General features: G+C 41.2%; 1 protein-coding gene and 1 pseudogene across 2 annotated transcripts; both read right to left on the reverse strand.

Annotated features, from left to right (window-relative positions):
• Positions 1-8,065: 8,065 nt before the first annotated feature.
• LOC121770349 lies at positions 8,066-9,673 on the reverse strand (annotated as a pseudogene).
• Positions 9,674-18,133: 8,460 nt separating this feature from the next.
• Positions 18,134-21,716, reverse strand: LOC121770830 (dicarboxylate transporter 2.1, chloroplastic-like). Of its 2 annotated transcripts, XM_042167606.1 has the most exons (5): positions 20,979-21,715; positions 19,400-19,713; positions 18,734-19,182; positions 18,535-18,654; positions 18,134-18,413 (listed from the first exon to the last, which is right to left on the reverse strand). In XM_042167606.1, the coding sequence occupies exons 1-4, from the start codon at positions 21,603-21,605 to the stop codon at positions 18,539-18,541; spliced, it is 1,506 nt and encodes a 501-aa protein (XP_042023540.1). In that variant the 5' UTR covers positions 21,606-21,715; the 3' UTR covers positions 18,134-18,413; positions 18,535-18,538. The 2 variants fall into 2 exon arrangements, with proteins under 2 accessions (XP_042023540.1, XP_042023541.1); XM_042167607.1 differs by having other exon boundaries at positions 18,134-18,654; positions 20,979-21,716.
• Positions 21,717-22,133: the final 417 nt, after the last annotated feature.

The raw sequence follows: 22,133 nt of genomic DNA on the forward strand, positions 1-22,133 counted from the left end.
TGTGGACATCTTGAGTGAGACGGATGAAGTATCTTTTAAGGATAAAAAATCAAGACGCAATTACTTGCGTTGGAAAATTTTAAAAGTAACAACAATTAATGACGCAAAAGAAATTGTTCTCAAATTAAGAATAAATTAATCATTTTTTTTTATTTTTTAGAACGCTTCCATTTGCATCTTTTAAATTTAGTTGTGACACTATCAATAATGATACTTTCTAAAAAAATTGGTAGTATAATTAAAAATACAAATTTAATATCTTTAACATTTTTTTTTGTTACAGTGAGTTACTATTTAATTAGTATTAACACGACACCAATGCACCATTTCTTATCAAACTTGCCACCAGCTTTCTTTGTTAGTAAAATTGATTGATCGCGAATTAAAAAAATGTATGTCGAAGAATTTCCAAGACAATTGTATTTAATTATTACTCCCTCCGTTATTTTATCATTATGTACTAGTTTTCTATTTTAGTCCGTCTTATTAGTTAGTAAGTATTTCATTTCATTTTTATTATTTCTGGTACTGAATTTTACGTTTCACTAACTCAATCCGCGTATATTTTATTACTATAAAACTAACATATAAAAGTAGAAGATGATGACGATAGTAGTTGTGATGTTATTTACAAAAAAGTTTTTCAAAACTTAGGGCATTAGGGCATCTGCAATGGGCGGATGATGGCACGCCCGATGACGCGCATCGTCCGCGCCATCCATCGTCCGCATCCATTGGGGGTGCGCGCCATAAGGCGCGGACTATAGTCGCGCCCTATACTTCGATCGCGGAAGATAGCGCGGACGATGACCATCGTCCGCGGCATCGTCCGCCCCATTGCGGCTGTCGAGGATGATGGCCGCGGACGATGGTCATCGTCCGCGCCATCGTCCGCCCCATTGTGGAGGTCGCGGACGATCAACCGCGGACGATGGCACGCGGTTTCGTTTTTTTATAAATACCGTTCATTTGTAACATTTCATTTCACTCGATTTCATTTTCGAAACTTACAATTACATAATTACTACGAAATGAATTCAAGCCCCAATAGTCCTACGTTTAGCGCAGGGGCGCATTGGCCGGGTACAGAACCCGACGATTGTCGTTCGTTCGACACCAACGCCCATTACGATCCCGATTTCAGTACAGAATCGTATGGGTTGTCTGACATGGAGCCGTCTCCGCACCGCCCAACCGCAGCGGCCGATCCCGACCAGCCAGAAAGAAGCGGAACCGGCAACGGGCGCAGAAGTTGCCGCCTCCCGGTGATTGCGATGAGTACGCCCCCGGCCGTACGAACTACAACGACGACGAAACTCTCACCTTGGCCCGGTGTTGGGTAGATATATCGGAAGATCCGATATTCGAGAACAACCAGTGACAGATCGCGTACTGGGAAGCATCGCGGACCTCTACAATTCGGTGAAGCCGCCGACCGCGTACAAGCGCAAGCGTGAGCAACTCCGCAAGCACTGGGATCAAGTCAAGAAGCAAGTGAACTTGTACGCGGCGGAGTTCGAGAAGTTCACGCGGTCACAGGGGAGCGGCGAGAGCGCGAGCGACGTACGCGCTAAAGCGCTGTTGTCGTACCGGTTGATGTACGGCGACTTCAAGCACGAGGCCATCTGGGCGCTCTTGAGGGACAAACAGAAGTTCCAAGGTGGAATTCTGCACACTGGTGCGCCGAAGAGGACGAAGACCACTGAAGCTGGTGATTACACGAGAAGCGGCAGCGACAACCACCCGGTTGACCTCAACCGGACGTACGTGGATGAAGGGAGTTCCGGTACACCGGTGTCCTTCCGGCGTCAAGGCTGCGAAGGCCAAGGGGAAGGCGACCGCGACCTCATCGTCGACCGCTGCAACCCAAACTCCGGTCCCGGTAGAGCTCCCGACCCAGACGGCCACCGCGTTTGAGTCGTTAGCAACAGCGTCGATGGCAAGGACGATGTTGCATACGCACAGGGCCCTCAAGAAGTGTACCGACCCCGACGAAGCCGAATATCGCCGGGCGTTACTCGATGAGCTGCGTCGGAAGTTGGGAATTTGTCCGACTTAGTTTTTTTTTATTAGTTCAATGATGTAACTTTTTTTTATTAAAACTTCGCCGTTTGTTATTTAGACCGTTTTTTATTTTCTCGTTACTTGTTATTTGAAAACAGTTAAATTAATTAAACAAAACAATAAAATGATGATGTGGCGCGCCATAGGGCGCACCTTAGGGCGCCCCACTGCAGGTGGGGAGGTAGGAGGATAAAACTGCTGACGTGGCGCGCCATAGGGCGCGCCTTAGGGCGCCCCATTGCTAAGAGCCCTAAGGCGCGCCACGTCAGCAGTTTTATCCTCCTACCTCCCCACCTGCAGTGGGGCGCCATAAGGCGCTCCCTAAGGTGCGCCCTATGGCGCGCCACATCATCATTTTATTGTTTTGTTTAATTAATTTAACTGTTTTCAAATAACAAGTAACGAGTAAATAAAAAACGGTCTAAATAACAAACGGCGAAGTTTTAATAAAAAAAAGTTACATCATTGAACTAATAAAAAAAAAAAACTAAGTCGGACCAATTTTCAACTTCCGACGCAGCTCATCATTTTTTTAATATTTACAAAATCCATACGAATTTTAAAAAAAATAATACATTAAAATACGAATTTCAAAAACTTCATTTCATTTAATAAAAATTAATACATTACAATGCGAATTAAAAAAACGCAAACTCAGCGACGGCGGTTACGAGCCCACACTTCTTCAATCATGTCGCTCATGAGCAGCGCATGCTCCTGTTGGTTGCGCATTGAGGCCTGTCTAGATAGAACCTCTTCGAAGCCTAACGGTAACCCTCTATCGGGTGTGTCGGTCGATGTGCCGGAAGAGCTAGATGCACGGTCGTCTTCATTCCAGTCGGTGATGCTTCCGCCTTCACTCTCGACTATCATGTTGTGCATGATTATGTACGCATATATGACATCGGCGATGACTTCCTTGTACCAGAAACGAGCCGGCCCTTTCACAATTGCCCACCGTGATTGGAGCACCCCAAATGCCCGCTCGACATCCTTCCGCGCCGCCTCCTGCTTTTGCCCAAATAAAACCCTCTTCTCACCAATTGGGCAGCTGACCGTCTTTAGGAAAACCGGCCACCGTGGGTAGATGCCATCGGCCAAGTAGTACCCCATATGGTATTGGCGTCTGTTGGCAGTGAACTCGATGGCCGGGCCGTTGCCGTTACATTGGTCGGTGAAGAGGGTGGACGGGTTGAGGACGTTGATGTCGTTGTTCGACCCGGCTACGCCGAAGTAAGCATGCCAGATCCAGAGCCGATGGTCAGCGACGGCTTCGAGGATCATCGTCGGGTGGCTGCCCTTGTATCCACTTGTGAATTGGCCTCTCCACTCCGTCGGACAATTCTTCCACTCCCAGTGCATACAGTCGATGCTCCCGAGCATCCCGGGAAACCCGTGCGCCCTCTCGTGCATCTGCATCAGACCCTGGCAATCAGTGGCTGTCGGCTTGCGCAAATATGTGTCGCCATAGGCCTCTATTATCCCCCGACAAAAGCTCTTCAAACACTCGCGGCCTGTAGTCTCCCCACAGTGGAGGTACTCGTCAAAAAGGTCCGCCGTTGTGCCGTATGCCAACTGACGAATAGCAGTCGTGCACTTTTGCAATGGTGTAAGGCCGGGTTTCCCGATGCCGTCCTCTCAAAACGTGAAGTATTCATCACGTGAAGACAATGTACGAACAATGCTGAGAAAAAGGTACCTCGATATTCTAAACCGGCGGCGAAAAACAGTCGGGTCCCATCGTGGTTGATCGGCAAAATAGTCTTCAACCAGACGTCTGTGAGCTTCCTGGTGGTCACGTCGGACATACGACCTATGTCGAATAGGCAAATGGACTTGCTCATCCGCAGCTGCCGCGGCCGTGGCCGCCGTCTCCTTCTCGCGCTGCATTTGCGCATAGCATGCCGCCATGTCCTCTTCAACGGCTGCATCTAATGCTTCGTCAAGCGAACCACCGGATTCAGACGAACTAGAACTATTGGTGTCGTCGCCGAGATTCATTTTGGTTGGATGTAGAGAGAGAATATGTAAAGAGATAATCGATATGTTCGTATGCACAACTGAATGAGAAACGAGATTAAATAGAAAATCAAAACAGCGTGCCATCGTCCGCGTCGATCGTCCGCGACCTCCACAATGAGGCGGACGATGGCGAGGACGATGCACCGAAGTATTGGGCGCGACTATCGTCCGTGCCCTATGGCACGCACCCGCAATGGGTGCGGACGATGGATGGCGCGGACGATGCGCGCCATCGGGCGTGCCATCGTCCGCCCATTGCGGATGCTCTTATGAACTACTGATTTGAGTATTGTTATTTTTTTTAAGTTTTTGTTCACTCTTTACGTCTTGTCAATTACAATGGTTGAGCTATTTGTTTATTCCAGTTATCTGATTATTTTTCTTTGATCTCTACTCACACATATTTTCTTTATTTATATATCATAGTTAAACTAATTCATACTATTTGATCATTAGTCACACATCTCTTCTTCGTCATTTATTTTATTTATTTTACTCCACTTATATCATAATAAATTGTTTAAAATCGTTTGGCGAATTTGAAATGTTTCATTTAATAGGGAGTAGTAAATTCTTCATTTAGAATGGAACAAGATAAGGACATTTCTGTTTTTGTAAATCTTTATATTATTTTGAAGTCTTATTTTCTATATTTACATAAGAATTTGTATTCATTATTTGAAAATCTTATGTTTCAGTGGATATACATCTGAGTCTAGGGTACGTTTTGTTCGTTCCAAGCTAGCATTGCAGCTTGGTAGCGAGCAACCTTGTTGTTTATTTCCTTTTGGATTGCATGCATCGCCTCAATCAACATTCTAGCTATGTTGTCGCGGATGACTCTCTCATCAGGTCGAGGGGGCATTTTGATGGATGCAGTGGGTGATTTGGTTTGAGAGGGATAGAAATGAAGTAGAATAGAAATGAAAATATTGTGGAATAGCATGGTATTTATAGGAAAAATTTCGAATTAAAAAAAATTGAGTAGGTCTGGTGACTATGCAGATAACCATGATCGAAACTCAAATAGAGCAGCTTACGACATATGTTCTAGTCAGCAAAAACGATCACAGCGCAAAAGCGAACATTGCAAGATTATTTACGACATATGACAGACGAGGGGAGAGGATGGTTGGAAGAAAAGATAATGGTGGAAAGAAATTAAACAAAATTAAACATAAACCAATGATAAAAAAGGGTTACAGGAAATCCTAAACCTGGTTACTTCTAGCAAGATCACAAAAATGCTATTTCCAAGCTTCTTTTCTCGAACTCCACCCTCGTAGTTTCTACAAGACAAGACACTCACTGGAAACAACTTTTCAAGTATTTTACTTGATCTGATTAGCCACACCATATATATATATATATATATATATATATATATATATATATATATATATATATATATTGGTGAACTGAAGTTTTAGAGTAAATGTATATACCATCTTAGTCGTTCTTTTCTTCTTCGAGGTGAAGCATTTGGGAGAGTCTGACTCTGAACTCCGTACATCCTTCGGGATCACTGTTAATGGTTTTATGAGTTTCAGAGTGTCGTCTTTGTATAACTCTTCCTTAGCATCCACGGACGAATAAGCATATCTGGTTGAGGCATAAAATCACCAATTCACATACAAGGCAGAATTTTTGTGCACAACATTTCATAGATCTTCAAAATTGTATATTTACTATAACTATATAATTCAAATTGTAGATTCAAGTTGGCTAATCTACGCAATTCCCAACTTCCGGCGCAACTCATCGATCAACCCCCGGAGAATTTCGGCTTTAGCGGGGTCCGTACACTTCTTGAGGGCCTTGTGCGTCTGCAACAACGTGTTCACCATCGAGGCTGCTGCCATCAACTCATACGCAGCGGCCGTCGCGCTCGGGGCCGGGATCGGGACCGGGATCGGCGATTGCGAGGCGACGGTCGAGGATGATGTCGCCACCGCCTTCCCCTTGGCCTTCGCAGCCTTGACGCCTATGGGACGCAGGGAGGACATCGGTGTGCCGGTACTATCGTCCTCCATGTACGTCTGGTTGAGGTCCACCGGACGAGTTCCGCTTTCGCTGCTCGTGTAACCACCAGCTTCGGTGGTCTTCGTCCTCTTTGTCGCCCCGGTGTGCAGAATCCCGCCTTGGAATTTCTGCTTGTCCCTCAAGAGCGCCCAGATGGCCTCGTGCTTGAAGTCGATGTACAAGGACTGGTACGACAACAACGCTTTAGCGCGAACGTCGCTTAAGCTCTCGCCGCTCCCCTGCTCCCTCGCTCACTTCTCGTACTCCGACGAGAACAGGTTGATTTGTTTCTTCACCTGGTCCCAATTCTTGCGGAGCTGCTCCCGTTGGCGCTTGTACGCGCTCGGCGGCTTTGCCGCGTTGTAGCGCTCGGCGATGCGCTCCCAGTACACCTGCTGCCTCTGGTTGATCGCGAATATCAGGTCCTCCGATATATCCACCCAACACCTCGCCAATACGAGGGTTTCATCCGGCTGGTAGTTTGTACGGCCGGGAGCGTACTCTTCACATACTACCGGAGGTGGCAACTTCTACGAGCGCTGCCGGTTCCGCTTCTTTTTCGCGGGGGCGGAAGAGAATGGGGTGGTGTCGATGGCGGCGCGTCGGGAGGGGGCGACAGGTCGGTTTGGTGACGGCTTCATGTCAGACAAACCGTACGATTCCGTGCTGAATTTGGGATCTTACTGTGCGTTGGCGTCGAACGGCCGATATTCGTCGGGTTCTGTACCCGGCTAATGCGCCTCCCCAAACATCGAACTGTTAGGACTTGCATCCATTTTGTCGAAATAATAAAAATGTGAGTTTCGAGAGTGAAATCGTGAAATTGAAACGTTACAAATGAAGGTGGGGTAGGGGTATTTATACAAAAATTAAAAAACGCGTGGCATCATCCGCCGATCCCGCAATGGGGCGCCTGATGGCGCGGACGATAGCCCATCGTCTGCCGAGCCCACAATAGCGCGGACGATAGGCCATCGTCCGCGCTTCAACCGCGGACGATGCATCGGGCGTTGGCGTAGGGCGCGGACGATGACGGGCACCCACAATGGGGCGGACGATGGCACGCATCGGGCGCGCCATCGGGCGTCCCATTGTGGATGCCCTTATACGGTACGCCGTCCCATTATGGATGCCCTTATACTTTAAGCTGTTGAACCACCAAAAACAAAAAAAAAACATAAATAAGAGTTCTGAACAAAAAGGTTACCGCATTGAGTTCTTTGATGGTGCCCAAAGAGCACATATGACGCACAAGAGGGAGAACGACAATACTTTCCAGAAGGCTGTGATGATCCAAGCATTCTACCATTGCTCATTGTAGACGTCATTTGATTTGAAATAAAGCTGCAATTGGGTCGTTACATTAAAGAGGCAAGTAAAACCGTGAACTTTAACCATTTTGGTTTGTTCCATACATTTCAAAATTTTTACGACAAACAACAAGTTTCAATATTTTACAATTTTCTATCTCGTCTTAAATTTTGGTGAAATTGAAGCTGGGCTTCCTAATGGAGAAACCTATGTGAAGTCTTTTCATTAATAAAAGTACTCTTTTATGCTTCTATTTTACCATATTTTAAAAAGATATTGACATCTAATATCATGAAACTTTCAAAAGTTGGGTTTTTCCCACGAACTTTGAAAATGACAAATAATATCATGAACATTATCCTGAGTTTGTTATTTCCCACCAATGAAAAAATTATGGCAATATTAATGGATTTAAGAACAAATTTGGAGGGTGTGCTTCAAGAAAAACTATTTTCAAAGATTGAAAACTTAAATCTCTCGAAGTTGTTGTCGAGAAATTACGAAAAAAAATCGTATCATGATATTATTTTATGGAATTTTTTCATTGATGAGAAATAACAAACTCGGGGTAAAGTTTGTGATATTATTTGCCAATTTCAAAGTTCGTGGGAAAACGCAATATCCCTATTTTAAATGGAATGTTGGGTTAAGAATGAGAATCTTGTACCTGAAGCTTATTCAAGGTGGAAGAGAGGGAGGTAAATATCCAAAGAATGAAGAAAGCATCCAAAATTGGGAGCGGCAGAACGAAAAACAGCCTAGCCTTCCCTGACGGTCACTCAGTCTACCAACATTTTAAATAATTTCAAGTACTTGAGTGGCAAGAAAGAAAGTCCCTCCAAGTAAATGTAAGACCACCTAAGGTAGGTCTAACAACACCATAACCCATGGAGACAATGAGGAGGACAAGTGTTGCCACGGTACGTTTCACCGTCCCAAAAGTGACTGCCCAGAGAGTGATACGGTTTCATTAACTCAACATAATCAAAGTACCCTAATGCTATCTCAAATGGAAGGACTTCTCTCCAAAATCTTGCATACTGTGAAAACCAGAATACCCCAAGCAGGACAAATACAAGAGACATGAACCCATAAAATCTCATGAGTGGAGCCATTCTACCAGGTAGCTAACCAGTAGGATTTTTTCAGACCGAATTCCCCTTGACATAAACCTCTTAAGCCATGGATCACAATGAATGACATCCCAGTTTTTGTAATTTGTAGGGAACTTGGCTCCAGACTAGCATTTGTCGCATCCACATCAAATGACACACCAAATACTTGTGGCCAACCTGGATTATTGGTAGCAGGGCCGTAAATGATTTGACCTTGCTTGCATACACCAAGTTTTGCTAGGTCGGCTGAGCAACAGATCGCTCTCTGGACTCCATATGCTGAACCTGTCGTTGACCTCAAATACAACGGCATAAATAGATTCTGAGCTGAAATTGGAGAGGTCCAGAGGCCTCTGGAATACTATATTTTCAAATCTGGTTTTCATAATTAGAAGAAAAGGATCAGCTCTCTCTTAGTATCTCTAGTATAATGAGTTGAGATGCTCAGGGAGGGAAATTCTGATTAACTTTTTCAACCTACTTCCAATCATTGCAAAAATAAACAATAATATGCTGCTGTGGATCTCTACAGAAATGCTTATTCTAGTGGATCATAGGCATTCATTTTCAGTATGTGAAATAAAAAATGAGCTCAAGAACAAATCAACACCGATCTTTGCATTAGCCTTTGCCTCACCTAAATGCTCAAATCTCATATCTTATAAACAAATAGGCAGAAGCATTTATTAATGTACAATGACTACCACTATCCAGTTGAACCCTATAAATTCAGACTCAAAACTGTAACAAAACTGAAACAGTAATGACGCTCATCATCGCTGGTAGGGCAACATTTAATCGAACACTCTACAGCCACCAATTCCTAGACGAATTTCTCGATAAATCACTAAATCAACACCTCCAAGCACCAATACATCAATCATGCAACAACAACGCGCAGCGAAATTCGAGAAAAAAGAGGAAGTAGAATTGCAGATTCACCGAATAAAAGAGTGGTCGGGGAAGGAATCGTTGAGTCCAGGGGAGGAAGAGTGAAGTCCTTCGCTGCCGCCGAGAATAACATACGCATTTCCTTTGGCGGCGAATCTCTGTCCGGTGTATTGGTGGACCGACTCCTCAATGCGAAGAGCACAGAGCAGCATCGCCGCCACCGCTGCGAGGGGCAGGACGGGGATCATGTGAAACCAAGTTAAGCTCGGGCGTGTGGATCTGCTGAGATAGAGAAGAGAGAGTCCTGGCGCTGCGACGGAGCTTCCCAAATAAGTTTCAAAACTCTACAAATACACTACTACTACTATAGAATGCAAACAAGAATTCAACAAAATAAATCAAACAGAAACAAAATGAAATATTATTGTTGTAGAACTGAGTGAAATGATCGAACAAGAACAAGCTACCTTTGAGGGAAGAAGATGGAAGAATATTTGAGAGAATTGTATGGGAATCTTTTTATTGAACTCAAGAAGTAGCTATAAATATATCTCTACAAAGATCTCTCTAATCTATTTATACACATCAAGAATCAAGTGAGTGAACAAGAACTAAACATCAAACGGCTAGTAGCTGTTGATTTAGCTCGTAATTGATAACCGTCTTTAACGGCTACTTTCCTTCCTTCTTGATCAAGCTTTCTTCCTTACTCCTTGATCAAGTTGTCTCTTCTTTCTCCATCTCTCCTTGATCAAGCTATCTCTCTTTGTTCCTTGATCAAGCTGCAACTCCACCGTAGCTTATGCCTTGATCAGCCAATAATGCCAACAATCTCCACCTTGGCTGGTCATGACTTGACGTTCTCAAAATTTCACACTATGCAAACCAACAAACCTCCAGCAATATTGAAACTTTTCCTTGCTCAACGGTTTCGTAAGTATATCAGCAGGGTTATGGGCTGTGTCAATCTTTATCACCCTAATCCGGCCACTCTCCACCTCATCCCTTATGAAGTGCAGCCTCACATAAATGTGTTTGTTGCGTTCATGAAACATTTGGTGACTAGCAAGACAAAATGCTCCACTGTTATCACAATGCACTGTTACAGCTCTCTGTTGCACACCAAATTCAGCTATGAGTCCAAGTAGCCACTTTGCTTCTTTCACTGCTGAAGTCAAGGACATATACTCAGCTTCAGTTGTTGATAAAGCAACCACATTTTGCAGACTTGACTTCCAACATATGGCTGATCCAAACAAAGTGAAAATGTAACCAGTCTGTGACCTTCTCGTGTCAATATTTGCAGCATAGTCTGAGTCACAATGAATAATATGAATAATAGCCTACCAAGGGCTCCTCCTCAGTTCCACCTACATCAATGAATAATATGCCTAGCTTATCTGCACCTACAAGATATCTGAGTGTCCATTTAAGAGCACTCCAGTGTTGTCTGCCAAAATCTGCCATATATCTGCTTGTCGTGCTTATAGCATGAGCTATGTCAAGCGTTGTACATATCATTAAGTACATCAAGCTGCCTACAATATTGGAGTAAGGTACTAACTCCATTTCCTTCTTTTCTTCATCAGTTTTGGCTCTCTGATCTGCTGACAGCTTAAAATGCATAGCCATTGGAGTTGCAGTACTCCTCATGCTATCAACTCTGAATTTCTTCAGGGTTTTGTGAATATAATCAGTCTGGAATAGCCATAGCTTCTTCTTGCTTTTATCTCTGATTATATCCATTCCAAGGATTCTTCTTGCATTGCCAAGATCCTTCATCTCAAAATCTGACTTGAGCTGTTGTTTCACTTTCCTTATCTCTTCCATGTCAGGACCTGATATCAGCATATCATCTACATATAAAAGTAGATAGATGGGTGCTTTGTCTTTCTGCTTCTTCACAAATACACAACTATTGTATAGTGATCTAGAAAAGCCCAGATTTGACAAACTCTCACCAAACTTCAAGTACCATTGCCTGCTGGATTGTTTAAGACCATAAATGCTTTTCTTGAGCATACACACCTTATGCTCAGAACCAGAGACCTCAAAACCTTGTGGCTGGGCCATGTAAATGGTTTCCACAAGGTCTCCATTCAGAAAAGCTATCTTGACATCCATTTGCTCCAGCTCCCAACCCCTCTTAGCTGCCACTGCTAGTAGCACTCGAATGGAGTTGTGCATTACAACTGGAGAATAGACTTCATTAAAATCTATCCTCTATTCTTGGTTGAAGCCCTTTGCAACAAGTCTTGCTTTAAACCTGACTTTCTGAGCATCTGCAGATTCTATTTTCTTCTTGAATACCCATTTGCATCCAATAATCTTTCTGAATTCTTCCTTCTCAACCAAGATCCAGGTTTTGTTACTTATCAGAGAGTCAACTTCCTCTTTCATAGCTTGGATCCATTGATCTCTCTTTGGTCCATTCACAGCCTCAGTATAGGAGCCAGGTTCAGTAACTTCCAATTGTTCAGCTACATGTAGAGGATAATAAAGCATCTCATAGTAATCAAATCTTGTTGGTGCCCTCACATTGGCTCTTCTTGGTCTGTCCCTAGCCAATTGATATTCTTGTTGACTGCTTGGTTGCTGCTGATCAGTAGGCTCATTCTCATGATTCCCTTGAAATCCTTCACCTGCTTCATCAGCTTCTACTCCTGCACCATTAGATGAAGCATCTTGTATTTCAATCAGTGGGGAATTATCATTATTTCCCTCAGTTGCTGCTCCAGGTGCTTTTTCATGATTCTTGCTGGTCAGAAATGGCATGTTGTCCTCAAGAAAGACAACATCTCTACTGATCACCACCTTTTGGTTTCCAGGCTCTATGCACCAAAGCCTATACCCCTTCACTCCTCTCTGATAGCCTATCATAACACACTGCAGATCTCTGGCATTCAATTTCCCCTGCTTTAACTGTGCAAATGCCTTGCATCCAAAATGCTTCAATCTGGAGTAATCAGGCTCTGAACCATACCATCTCTCATATGGTATTGAGCCTCCTATGCCTGAAGAGGGACATTTATTGATCAAGTAAGCCGCAGTGCACACAGCTTCTGCCCATAACTGCTTTCCAGCTCCAGAAGATGATAGAAGGCACCTCACTCTTTCTAGTAGGGTGCAGTTCATCCTCTCTGCAACACCATTCTGCTGTGGATTTGCAGGAACAGTTCTATGCCTCCTAATCCCTTTATCCTTGCAGAATGTATCAAATTCCTTTGAGAAATACTCCAAGCCATTGTCAGTTCTGAGCACTTTAGGAACTCTGCCTTTTTCAGTCTCCATCTCCCTGCACCAGTTCTTAAATGTGTGGAAAGCCTCTGATTTCTCCTTCAGGATATAGACCCATACTTTTCTTGAGAAATCATCTATGATAGACATGTAATACTTTCCTCCACCAAGACTCTTGACTGGAGATGGGCCCCATAAATCTGAATGAATATAATCAAGAGGGGAAGTAGAAGCGTGATTACCTGCTGGAAATGAAATTTTCTTTGCTTTTCCTAGCAAGCAGTCCTCACATCTCTCCATCTTCTCTTGGCTGCTAACTCCAATCAGCTTCTTCTGGATCAAGGCCCTTAGAGTGCCTTCAGCTGGATGTCCCAGCTTGAGATGCCACTGCCTTATATCTAATCTTGTAGTGACATTAGTTTCATCAATGACTGCAGTAGCCTGTAAATAATACAATCTCCCACCTCTCTGAGCCACCATCTTGACCAACTGCCCCTTGCAAACCTTCATTACTCCATTCTCAGAGATAAATGAATAACCCTTTCTTTCAAGAGTACCAAGAGACACGAGATTTCTCTTTACTTCTGGGATATATCTCAGTTCAGAGAGAATCTTAACTGATCCATCATTCAACCTCAGTTTTATACTCCCAATGCCTCTGATAATGCAAGAATTATTATTGCCCAGCAGAACTGATCCATGACATTGCACCAGATCATGAAACCAGTCAAGGTGGGGGCATATGTGGAAGGAACACCCGGAGTCCATGATCCATGAACCTCTTTCAATTCTGTCCATCACATTCATGACTTCGGCAGCATCTTCTCCATCACTGCTGATCACATTTGAGTGAGACTTGTTTTCTGAGGCTAGCTTCTTTTTCCAGCCAAAACAATCCTTCTTCAAATGCCCTGGTTTCTTGCACCAGTGGCAAGATCTAGTTTCTTTCATCCCAGAGCTATCAGGCTTGGTCTCCACAACCCTCTTCTTGAATTTCTTTTTGTTCCACTTCTTGATGTTGAGTAACTCAGGCTGAGACTCAGAATTTCTTGAACTGCCTCTCTGCAATTCTTTAGCCATGAGTGCGGAATACACCTCATTATAGGTGATAGCTTTGTCTCTTCCATAGAGAATAGCATCTCTCAACTGATCATAGGAGCTAGGCAAGGCATTGAGAACCAAGATAGCCTTATCCTCATCATTGATCTTGACATCAACAGCTTCAAGATCATCAAAACTTTTACATAAATCCTCCAACTGCTCCACTATCGACCTATCCTCTGAAAAACTATATGAATAGAGTCTTCTTTTCATATACAAGCGGTTAGCCAAAGACTTGGCCAAGTAAACATCATCAAGCCTCTTCAAAATGCCAGATGCAGTGGTCTCACCTTGAACTTCGCGCAGCACTTTGTCTCCCAGACATAAAATGACCGCACTATGAGCTTTCAACTGCATCTCATCGAATTTTGCTTGAGCTTTCTCATATAGTACAGGAGCCTTTCCCTTCCCATCTGATTCAGTTGAAGTCAGAACTGCAGCCAGGCCTTGCTGCACCAGAACCGCCCTCATCTTCATTTTCCATAAGCCATAATCGTTCTTTCCTGAAAACTTCTCTGCCTCGAGCCTTGCTGCCATTGTTGCAGTTACTTTGATCGATCAATCGCCTTTCCCACAGACGGCGCCAATTGTTGTAGAACTGAGCGAAATGATCGAACAAGAACAAGCTACCTTTGAGGGAAGAAGATGGAAGAAGATTTGAGAGAATTGTATGGGAATCCTTTTATTGAACTCAAGAAGTAACTACAAGCATATCTCTATAAAGATCTCTCTAATATATTTATACACATCAAGAATCAAGTGAGTGAACAAGAGCTTCACTACTTAATCAGTTACAACCGCTATGAACTAAACATCAAACGGCTAGTAGCTGTTGATTTAGCTCGTAATTGATAACCGTCTTTAACGGCTACTTTCCTTCCTTCTTGCTCAAGCTTTCTTCCTTACTCCTTTATCAAGCTGTCTCTTCTTTCTCCTTCTCTCCTTGATCAAGCTATCTCTCTTTGTTCCTTGATCAAGCTGCTGCTCCACTGTAGCTTATGCCTTGATTAGCCAATAATGCCAACATTATTAGATCAAATCAAATCCGAAAGTGCAGCGCCGGTGATGTAGAGGCGTCACTTTAGGGTTTAGTCTATTAGGGAGGCAATATTGTTGGAGTAGTTAATAATTTAAAATTACGCCAATCACCATTTTCTTATCTCTAAAAAATATGCGCCATTTTTAATCAAATTAATTCAAATAGGCTTTACTTTTATTTACTAAAATTATCAGCCCAAAGCCCATTTGACCACCTACAAATAAAAACCTAAAAAAAGGCATCGTCTTCTTCGTGTAAATGTTTCTGCAAAAATTTTTGGTTTTTTTTTTAAACCACACAATATTTGGTGTTACTGCAAAAGTTTTGTGAGACAAAATTCTAAAAATTAAGTAAATCTTAAATTTGGTATAAATCATTGGAGTAAAATTATTTTTTCGTGTGACATATACTGAAAGATTGGTTTGACTTTGGTGTATCTCCAACCATTTACACCAAACCTAAACCATTTTTCAGGTTTTGTCTTGTCAAAGAGTAATTTTAATCCAATCATTTACACCATACCCAAACCCAAAAGAATATTCTATATTCATATACTCCTTCCGTCCCAACTAAGTTGAGTCATTTCTTTTGGACATGAAAATTAAGAAATTGTGTTGAATGAGTTAAATGATAATAAAATAACATAGGAGAGTGGAAAAAAGTAGGAGAGATAAGAGAGTAAAGTAGGAAATATAGTAAAGTAAAAGTAATTAGATGTTTTATTTTTTGTAAAAAAAAAAAAAAGAAATGTCTCAACTTTGTTGGGACATCGACTCAACTTAGTTGGGACAGATATGAGTGCATAATCGGAACCAGAATATTCGGTTTTGGTTCGGGTACAGGTTCCAAATTTTTTGATAAAACCGGTTCCGGTTCAAACCGGTACCGACCGTTTCCTAACCGGGAATTGAATTAAATTTTAATTTAATTTTTAATTTATATTTTATAGTTTCATATTAATATAACTTAATATACTATTACTATTTTCAAGTTTCTTAACCCTATTTTATAGTTTAGGTATTGACTTATAAAAATATTTTTAGGTGTTGGATTTTTTTGGGTATTTAATTGTTTAAATTTTTAGTTATTGGATGATGAATATTGTTGCTTTGTTATTTTTTACTATTTGACTTATGTTTATTCGTACTTTTAGGTATTAAGTTCATGAATTTTTATATTTTTAGATGTTGGATAATTAATTTTTTTGGGTATAAAATTATTTAAATTTTTATTCAAGTAAAATTTGAATTATAATTAGATGACAAACCGGTTCTTCGGTTTCAAGTCGGAACCGGCCGATATTTAACCGACCGGTTCCAAACTGGAATCGGTGAGTTTCGGTTCCGGTTCCAGTTCTTGAATTTAGAAAATTTTATAACCGGTTAACTGATCAGCCGGTCCGATTCTAACCGGAACCGGCCGAATAAGCACGCCTAGGAGCGGAGGGAGTACTTTCTATACTTTTCCAATCATATCTAATTATTTATTTAAACTACACATTAACCTCATATCAATTTATCAATAGTTTATAAAATATAATTAAATGATTTAATGTTATTTACTTATTAAAATAAATCAAATATTCCATAATTAAATAATTCAATTCTATTTGCTTATTAAAATAAATCAAACACTCCATAGTAACAATCATAAATTAAATATATATAATTACATAAAATATACTCCTTCCGTTCCATTCAAGATGACTACATTCTTAAATGACACAAAATTTTAGGAAGTGATGTTAGGTGGAATAAAGTAGAGAGGAAAAATGTAGTTGAATATTTTAATGAGAAGAGAGGAGAATGAGGTTATTTTCAAAATTGAAAAGTGGCCACCTTGATTGGGACAGACAAAAAAGGAAATATGACTATCTTGAATGGGACGAAGGGAGTACAACACAAATACTCCCTCCGTCCGCGAATAGGAGTCCCGTTTTTCCATTTTAGTCCGTCCGCGAATAGGTGTCCCGGTTCACTTTAACCATATATATTCGAACTTCAAATAATCAAACAACAAATTTCTTTATACGATTTGGAATTCTTTAGTTTTTTTTGTTTTTATTTTTATCTTTTTTTATATTTATGTTATGTTCATATTTTCCAACTAGGATATTAGTTGGAATATATATAAATAATTAACATATTATATGTTATTTAATAACGGAAAAGTTAACGGTTCCGTTAAATAAGGATGAAATATATTGAATATAAAAGTACAAGGATTTACTAAAACGAAAAAATTGTATAAGGACCTGTTGAAATAAACAATCAAAGTACAAAAACTTAAGAATGTGTTTTGCCAAATGTTATTATAATAAGAATAATCATTATAAGCAATGAATACAACTATTCTAAAAATATTAACCTCAACAAGCCCTATATTCATATTGCGGTTTTTGTTTAGTACTCTCATTGTCTGCGAATAGGAGTCTCGTTTTTCCATTTTAGTCCGTCCGTAAATAGGAATCTCGGTTCACTTTTTCCGTAAATAGTAATAGAGTCTCATCTTCCACTGACTCATTCAACTCACATTTCATTTAAAATTAATATATACAAGTGAGACTCTTATTCCACTAACTTTTTTCTACCTACTTTTCTTAACAATTCTTGAAACCCGTACCGCCCATAAATGAGACTCATAATGACGGACGGAGGGAGTGTTAGTTTAAACTAACATTATTCTTTAAATTACAATCTATAAGTATGGCTTATATTTCCTCAACAAGCCCTATATATTTTGCGCTCGTTAATTTGGTTTTTTATTAGTTTGAACTGACATTATTCTATAAATTGCAATCTACAAACACACACACACAAACTAGCAATATTGATTTCTGAGTTGTTTATAGTCTTAGTTGGAGTATCTTTCGTAGTTATTTTAACTATATTACTCTGTATCCTTATAAAATGGAATAGAGACTGTTTCGTCTAAACAATAATGTGAAATGGAGGGATCAACAATCTATAATTGATCCCTCAGTAATTGACAATCAAATTCATCTTTAATTAGTAGAAATTCAATACAAAACAAATTTACGTGAATAAGTAAACAATTATATAGAGTTACAAACAATGAAATAGTCCAATCTACACATGAAGTTGAAGATTTTCCGACTACAAAACTCTATTTTTCCGATTTAGGATTGACGGCTTGATCCCTCAGTAATGTTGTTTACTAACGGATTAATGTGGATTACCAACATATTTTTCATCGACAAATTACCGTGTTTTTCGTAATGGAGATGGAGATTATTGCGCTTTTAACGATCATATTAAATATGCATATTATATTGTGACGGATTCAACTAAAATTCAACCAATGTTTGTCATTTTAGAGTAAAACACAACTATTTTTGGTAAATATTTGCAAAATATATTGAGCACTTTTACAGTAACTTGGATGTTATTCTGCAATGTTTTAAGTGAGCAACTTGAGACATTCACATCTGCAACCTATGCTCCTCAACTCAAATATACACAACTACATGTATAAATACCTATAAATGTGTAGGTGTGTCGGGCTCCTGTATTAACCTATATTACGGTGCAGATAAGCGCGCGAGCTACCCAAAATCGACTTCTAGCACATCCCGGTAGGCGGTAGCTCCCCTGTTTCACAGAAAATAAACCTATTTCATTTCCAATTTTGATTTTCATGTTACATCGTTTGTCATCAATGCACGTCACGTGTACTGAATAAACACCATGGACGAAAGGAAAGGCGGCCGACCTGCTCAATAAAGCCCCAAAATCTTCCACCAGGCAGCTCCAACCAACCCCCATATCACAAGCTGAATTAGAGCCATTGTTATACCCAAAATAAAAACATGACGAAGATCTACAAAGCCAGCTGCAAATACAAAAATCAATAATGTGAGTAAAAAAATCGAAAATTTCGTCACGTTTTTTATGAGAAAAAAGAAGCATACCCCCATAGTAGACTGCAGCCTGGCCACTGCTATAATGTGTGATCGCACCAAAGAGATTAGTATTATAGGCCAAAGACAACGCAGCGAGTAAGCTCGGGACTTTCGAGGCCAACTGCATGCCAAGGAAAGCGGAATAGAGCGCCCCAACATGCGCGGTTTGGCTAGCAAACAAGTAGTGGATGAAGAAGTAGGTTATTTGGAGGATGCTAAATGATCCGAACCAGCTGAGCGAGAGCGATTTAAGAAAGGAGGCGACGCAGTCTGACAGCCACGGTATGACACCAAGAACAGTCATCTGTGTCGCCATCCCGACTAGAGCTCCAAACCACACCAATGTGTCCCAAGCTTGTGTCTCAGTCAGGCAATCTTCCCATTCTAGCACGCCGGTTAGCAGTAGTACTGATAAGCCTATCATGGCCGCAACCACACTAGACATATTCAGAGCTTCTCTGCACACACGCAGAGGGATTTGGTTGCAGAAGTGGTTAATAAGAAACAAGAGGGCCTTAAGATATCAAAAGATAATTAAAGTAAGATGGGCCTTAAGTGCCTGACATGGGCCTCATCTTATCTGCCAAACAGACAAATAAGCCCATAAAACTAACTGAGAATATCTTAGTCTTATCTAAGTTACCAAACAAGCAGTAAGTGATGGCAATTGCTTACCCTGCGATCCATAGTGAAACGGTGAGCACCAATGTTGCTATCATGATCCATTCATCTCGCTTGATGGGCCCCATCTGTTCGAGCTTCTGGCGCGCCATTGCAGGGGCGTCGGGGGTGCTCTTGATCTCCGGTGGATAAATCTTGTACAAGATTGCTGGAGTCACCAAAAGGGACACTAACGCGGGCATGCACGCTATCTTCAGCCATGTCACCCATCGATCCGCGATCTTGACACCGAGGCTTTCGGCTAACTTCACACACAGCAGGTTCTGAGCTGCGGCGGTTAGGAAAAATGCACTTGTGCAGTTGTTGCTCTGCCATAAATCAATAAGTAGCGTGCTCTGTTAGTCATACTCCCAGCATAAGCGAGATGTTTCATTTTTGCACGTGTTTTGAAAAAATGATAGTAATAAATAGTTAGAGGGAATAGAAAGTAAAGTAAGAAAGAGTTTATTATAGAAGAGAGTGTACATAGGTGCAAAACTTACCAAAATCCATAAATCAAGAAAAATATGACAATCAAGTAGTATATCTTTGGTGTAAAACAATTTAAATCAAATTTAATTCTATGCAACTAGTACAATTTAGTTGTTTTTAATACCTAGAATGTTTATGATTAATATCTTTATTTATAAAAATATAGGGCCTTACTTGAAATATGATTTAATTGAAATGAGGAAACAATGTCCTCTTTCCAATCTTTAATTCTTTACTCAATGAAGAACCTAAATTGGGCTATAAATTAGTTACGTATACGAATAGTTAACAAACATTAGCCAGATTTTTAACATGGTTTTGTCCATGAGAACGATCTCAGACAATCGCAGAGACATGTGTCATTTCGTGTAAACTAACGATATCTTTGTCTATGCACAAGCAAATACAATATTTAATTAAGATTATCAAAAGTAATTGACACGTTTAAGTATCCAAATCCACTAAATGGTTAAAACGGCGGATCAATGAAGCACTAAAAACAAGACTAAATATTTATTAGTACTATAAAAAGAATAGAAAGTGGGTGAAAACATGAAATCTTAAATGAGATAATTTATCATTTTTTTATACTAAAAAATTAATAGCAATAAACCATTTTAAGAGTATCATAATCACATTATATGGTGGAGCAAATCCAAAATTGCAATAGAAGAATTCCATTTCAAAACACTTTTTTGACCTGGTGAATTAATTTAATGACAACGCATCACAATCATGCACTATTAAAGAGAAAAAAAAACAAAATCGGCCTCCACTATCCATCTATCAATCCGACACAAATAAATGGGAAATCACAAAATCAATTAGTAATGACACAAATAAATGGGAAATCACAAAATCAATAATGTAACTAATTAGTCAGATTCACCTTGAGTTGTTGTATTTTAATCATTTTATTACAATATCAACTCACATGTATTTGTTGTGGTATGTTAACAATTGAGACATTAAATTAAAAATAGATTCACTTTATCTATTGGTAATTAATTAAAGGTTCAGGATTCGAATTCCAAGGTCTCAAACATTAATTATATTATATTATATTACTACTATGTCAACTCACGCACCCACGAAGACTCACTTGATTCTGCGACTGGACGAGAAAGGCCCCGAGCCTCCTGGCCGTCGGGTCATTGGGCTTGCTCTCGGCCCCGGCCGCGAGCGATTTAATGATGGGCAAAAAAATCCCGCCGGCCCGGGCCGTGGAGCTGGGCATTCCCGGTGAGATCGCCAGCTCGCCGAGGACCAGCCCATACGAGAGGCCGAGCGTGCCCTTCCCGAGCCACGACACGAAGAACATGGCGATCCGGTCGCCGAGGCCGGTCTTGACGAAGCCCTTGGAGAGGAAGAAGGCAGTGATGATGAGCCACGTCACCTCGTTGGTGTAGGCGGCGAAGGCGGCGGCGAAGGCGAGCGTCTTGGTGGCGACGGCGATGGTGAGGCAGGTGAAGGCCCACGCGCCGACGGGGAGGGGGCTGAGGATGAGGCCGGCGATGGTGACGATGAAGATGGAGAGGAGGGACCACCCCTTGTGGCCCACGGCGTCCGGCTTGGGGACCGCGAAGCGGAGGAGGAGGCCGAGGGCGAGGCACCCGAGGAGGGGGAGGGGCCGGGCCCCACGCCACTGGAATTTACGCCAGCGGCGGCTTGGCCCGGCCCCGGCCTGGGTGGAGGTGGTGGTGGGGAGGAGGTTGTTGTGGGTTGCCATTTTGAAGAGAATCTCTCAAAGGAGAAGGGATTGTTGCATGGTTGAGGTGGATAAGAGAGAATAGAGAGTGTGTGTTGTGTTGTGTTGTGTTGTGTGTGTGTGTGTGTGTGTGTGTGTGGAGAGTGAGTTGTTGGTTATATACTAACATACATTGGAAATTTGGAATCATGTTTTTTTGTACTAGTATTAATGTCGTTTGAATCTTTTTCTTATCGGTCTAATTAGGTATGTATTTTTATGGATAAGCAAGGGAGTCACCGTCTATTTGCCATAAATTTATAGATTAGTGTTGGCTAATTAAGTAAAAACAATTGTAATAAGTAGTATCTGGTATATAAAAGGAAAATTAAAATCAGTATATCAGTTTTACTATAAACCATTTTTTCTAAATGTTAATTTGTTTTAGAATAGAACCATATCAAAATCTAGTGTGTGAGTGAGTTGCTGATTATGGATAAAATTTACTGACTCAGCTAAATATCTACCTCGAAACTGAAAATATAATTGAGTCGACAGTATATCTGGGCT

The sequence above is a fragment of the Salvia splendens genome, chromosome 16 (genome assembly GCF_004379255.2).
Source record: "Salvia splendens isolate huo1 chromosome 16, SspV2, whole genome shotgun sequence".
Taxonomy (NCBI): Eukaryota; Viridiplantae; Streptophyta; class Magnoliopsida; order Lamiales; family Lamiaceae; genus Salvia; species Salvia splendens.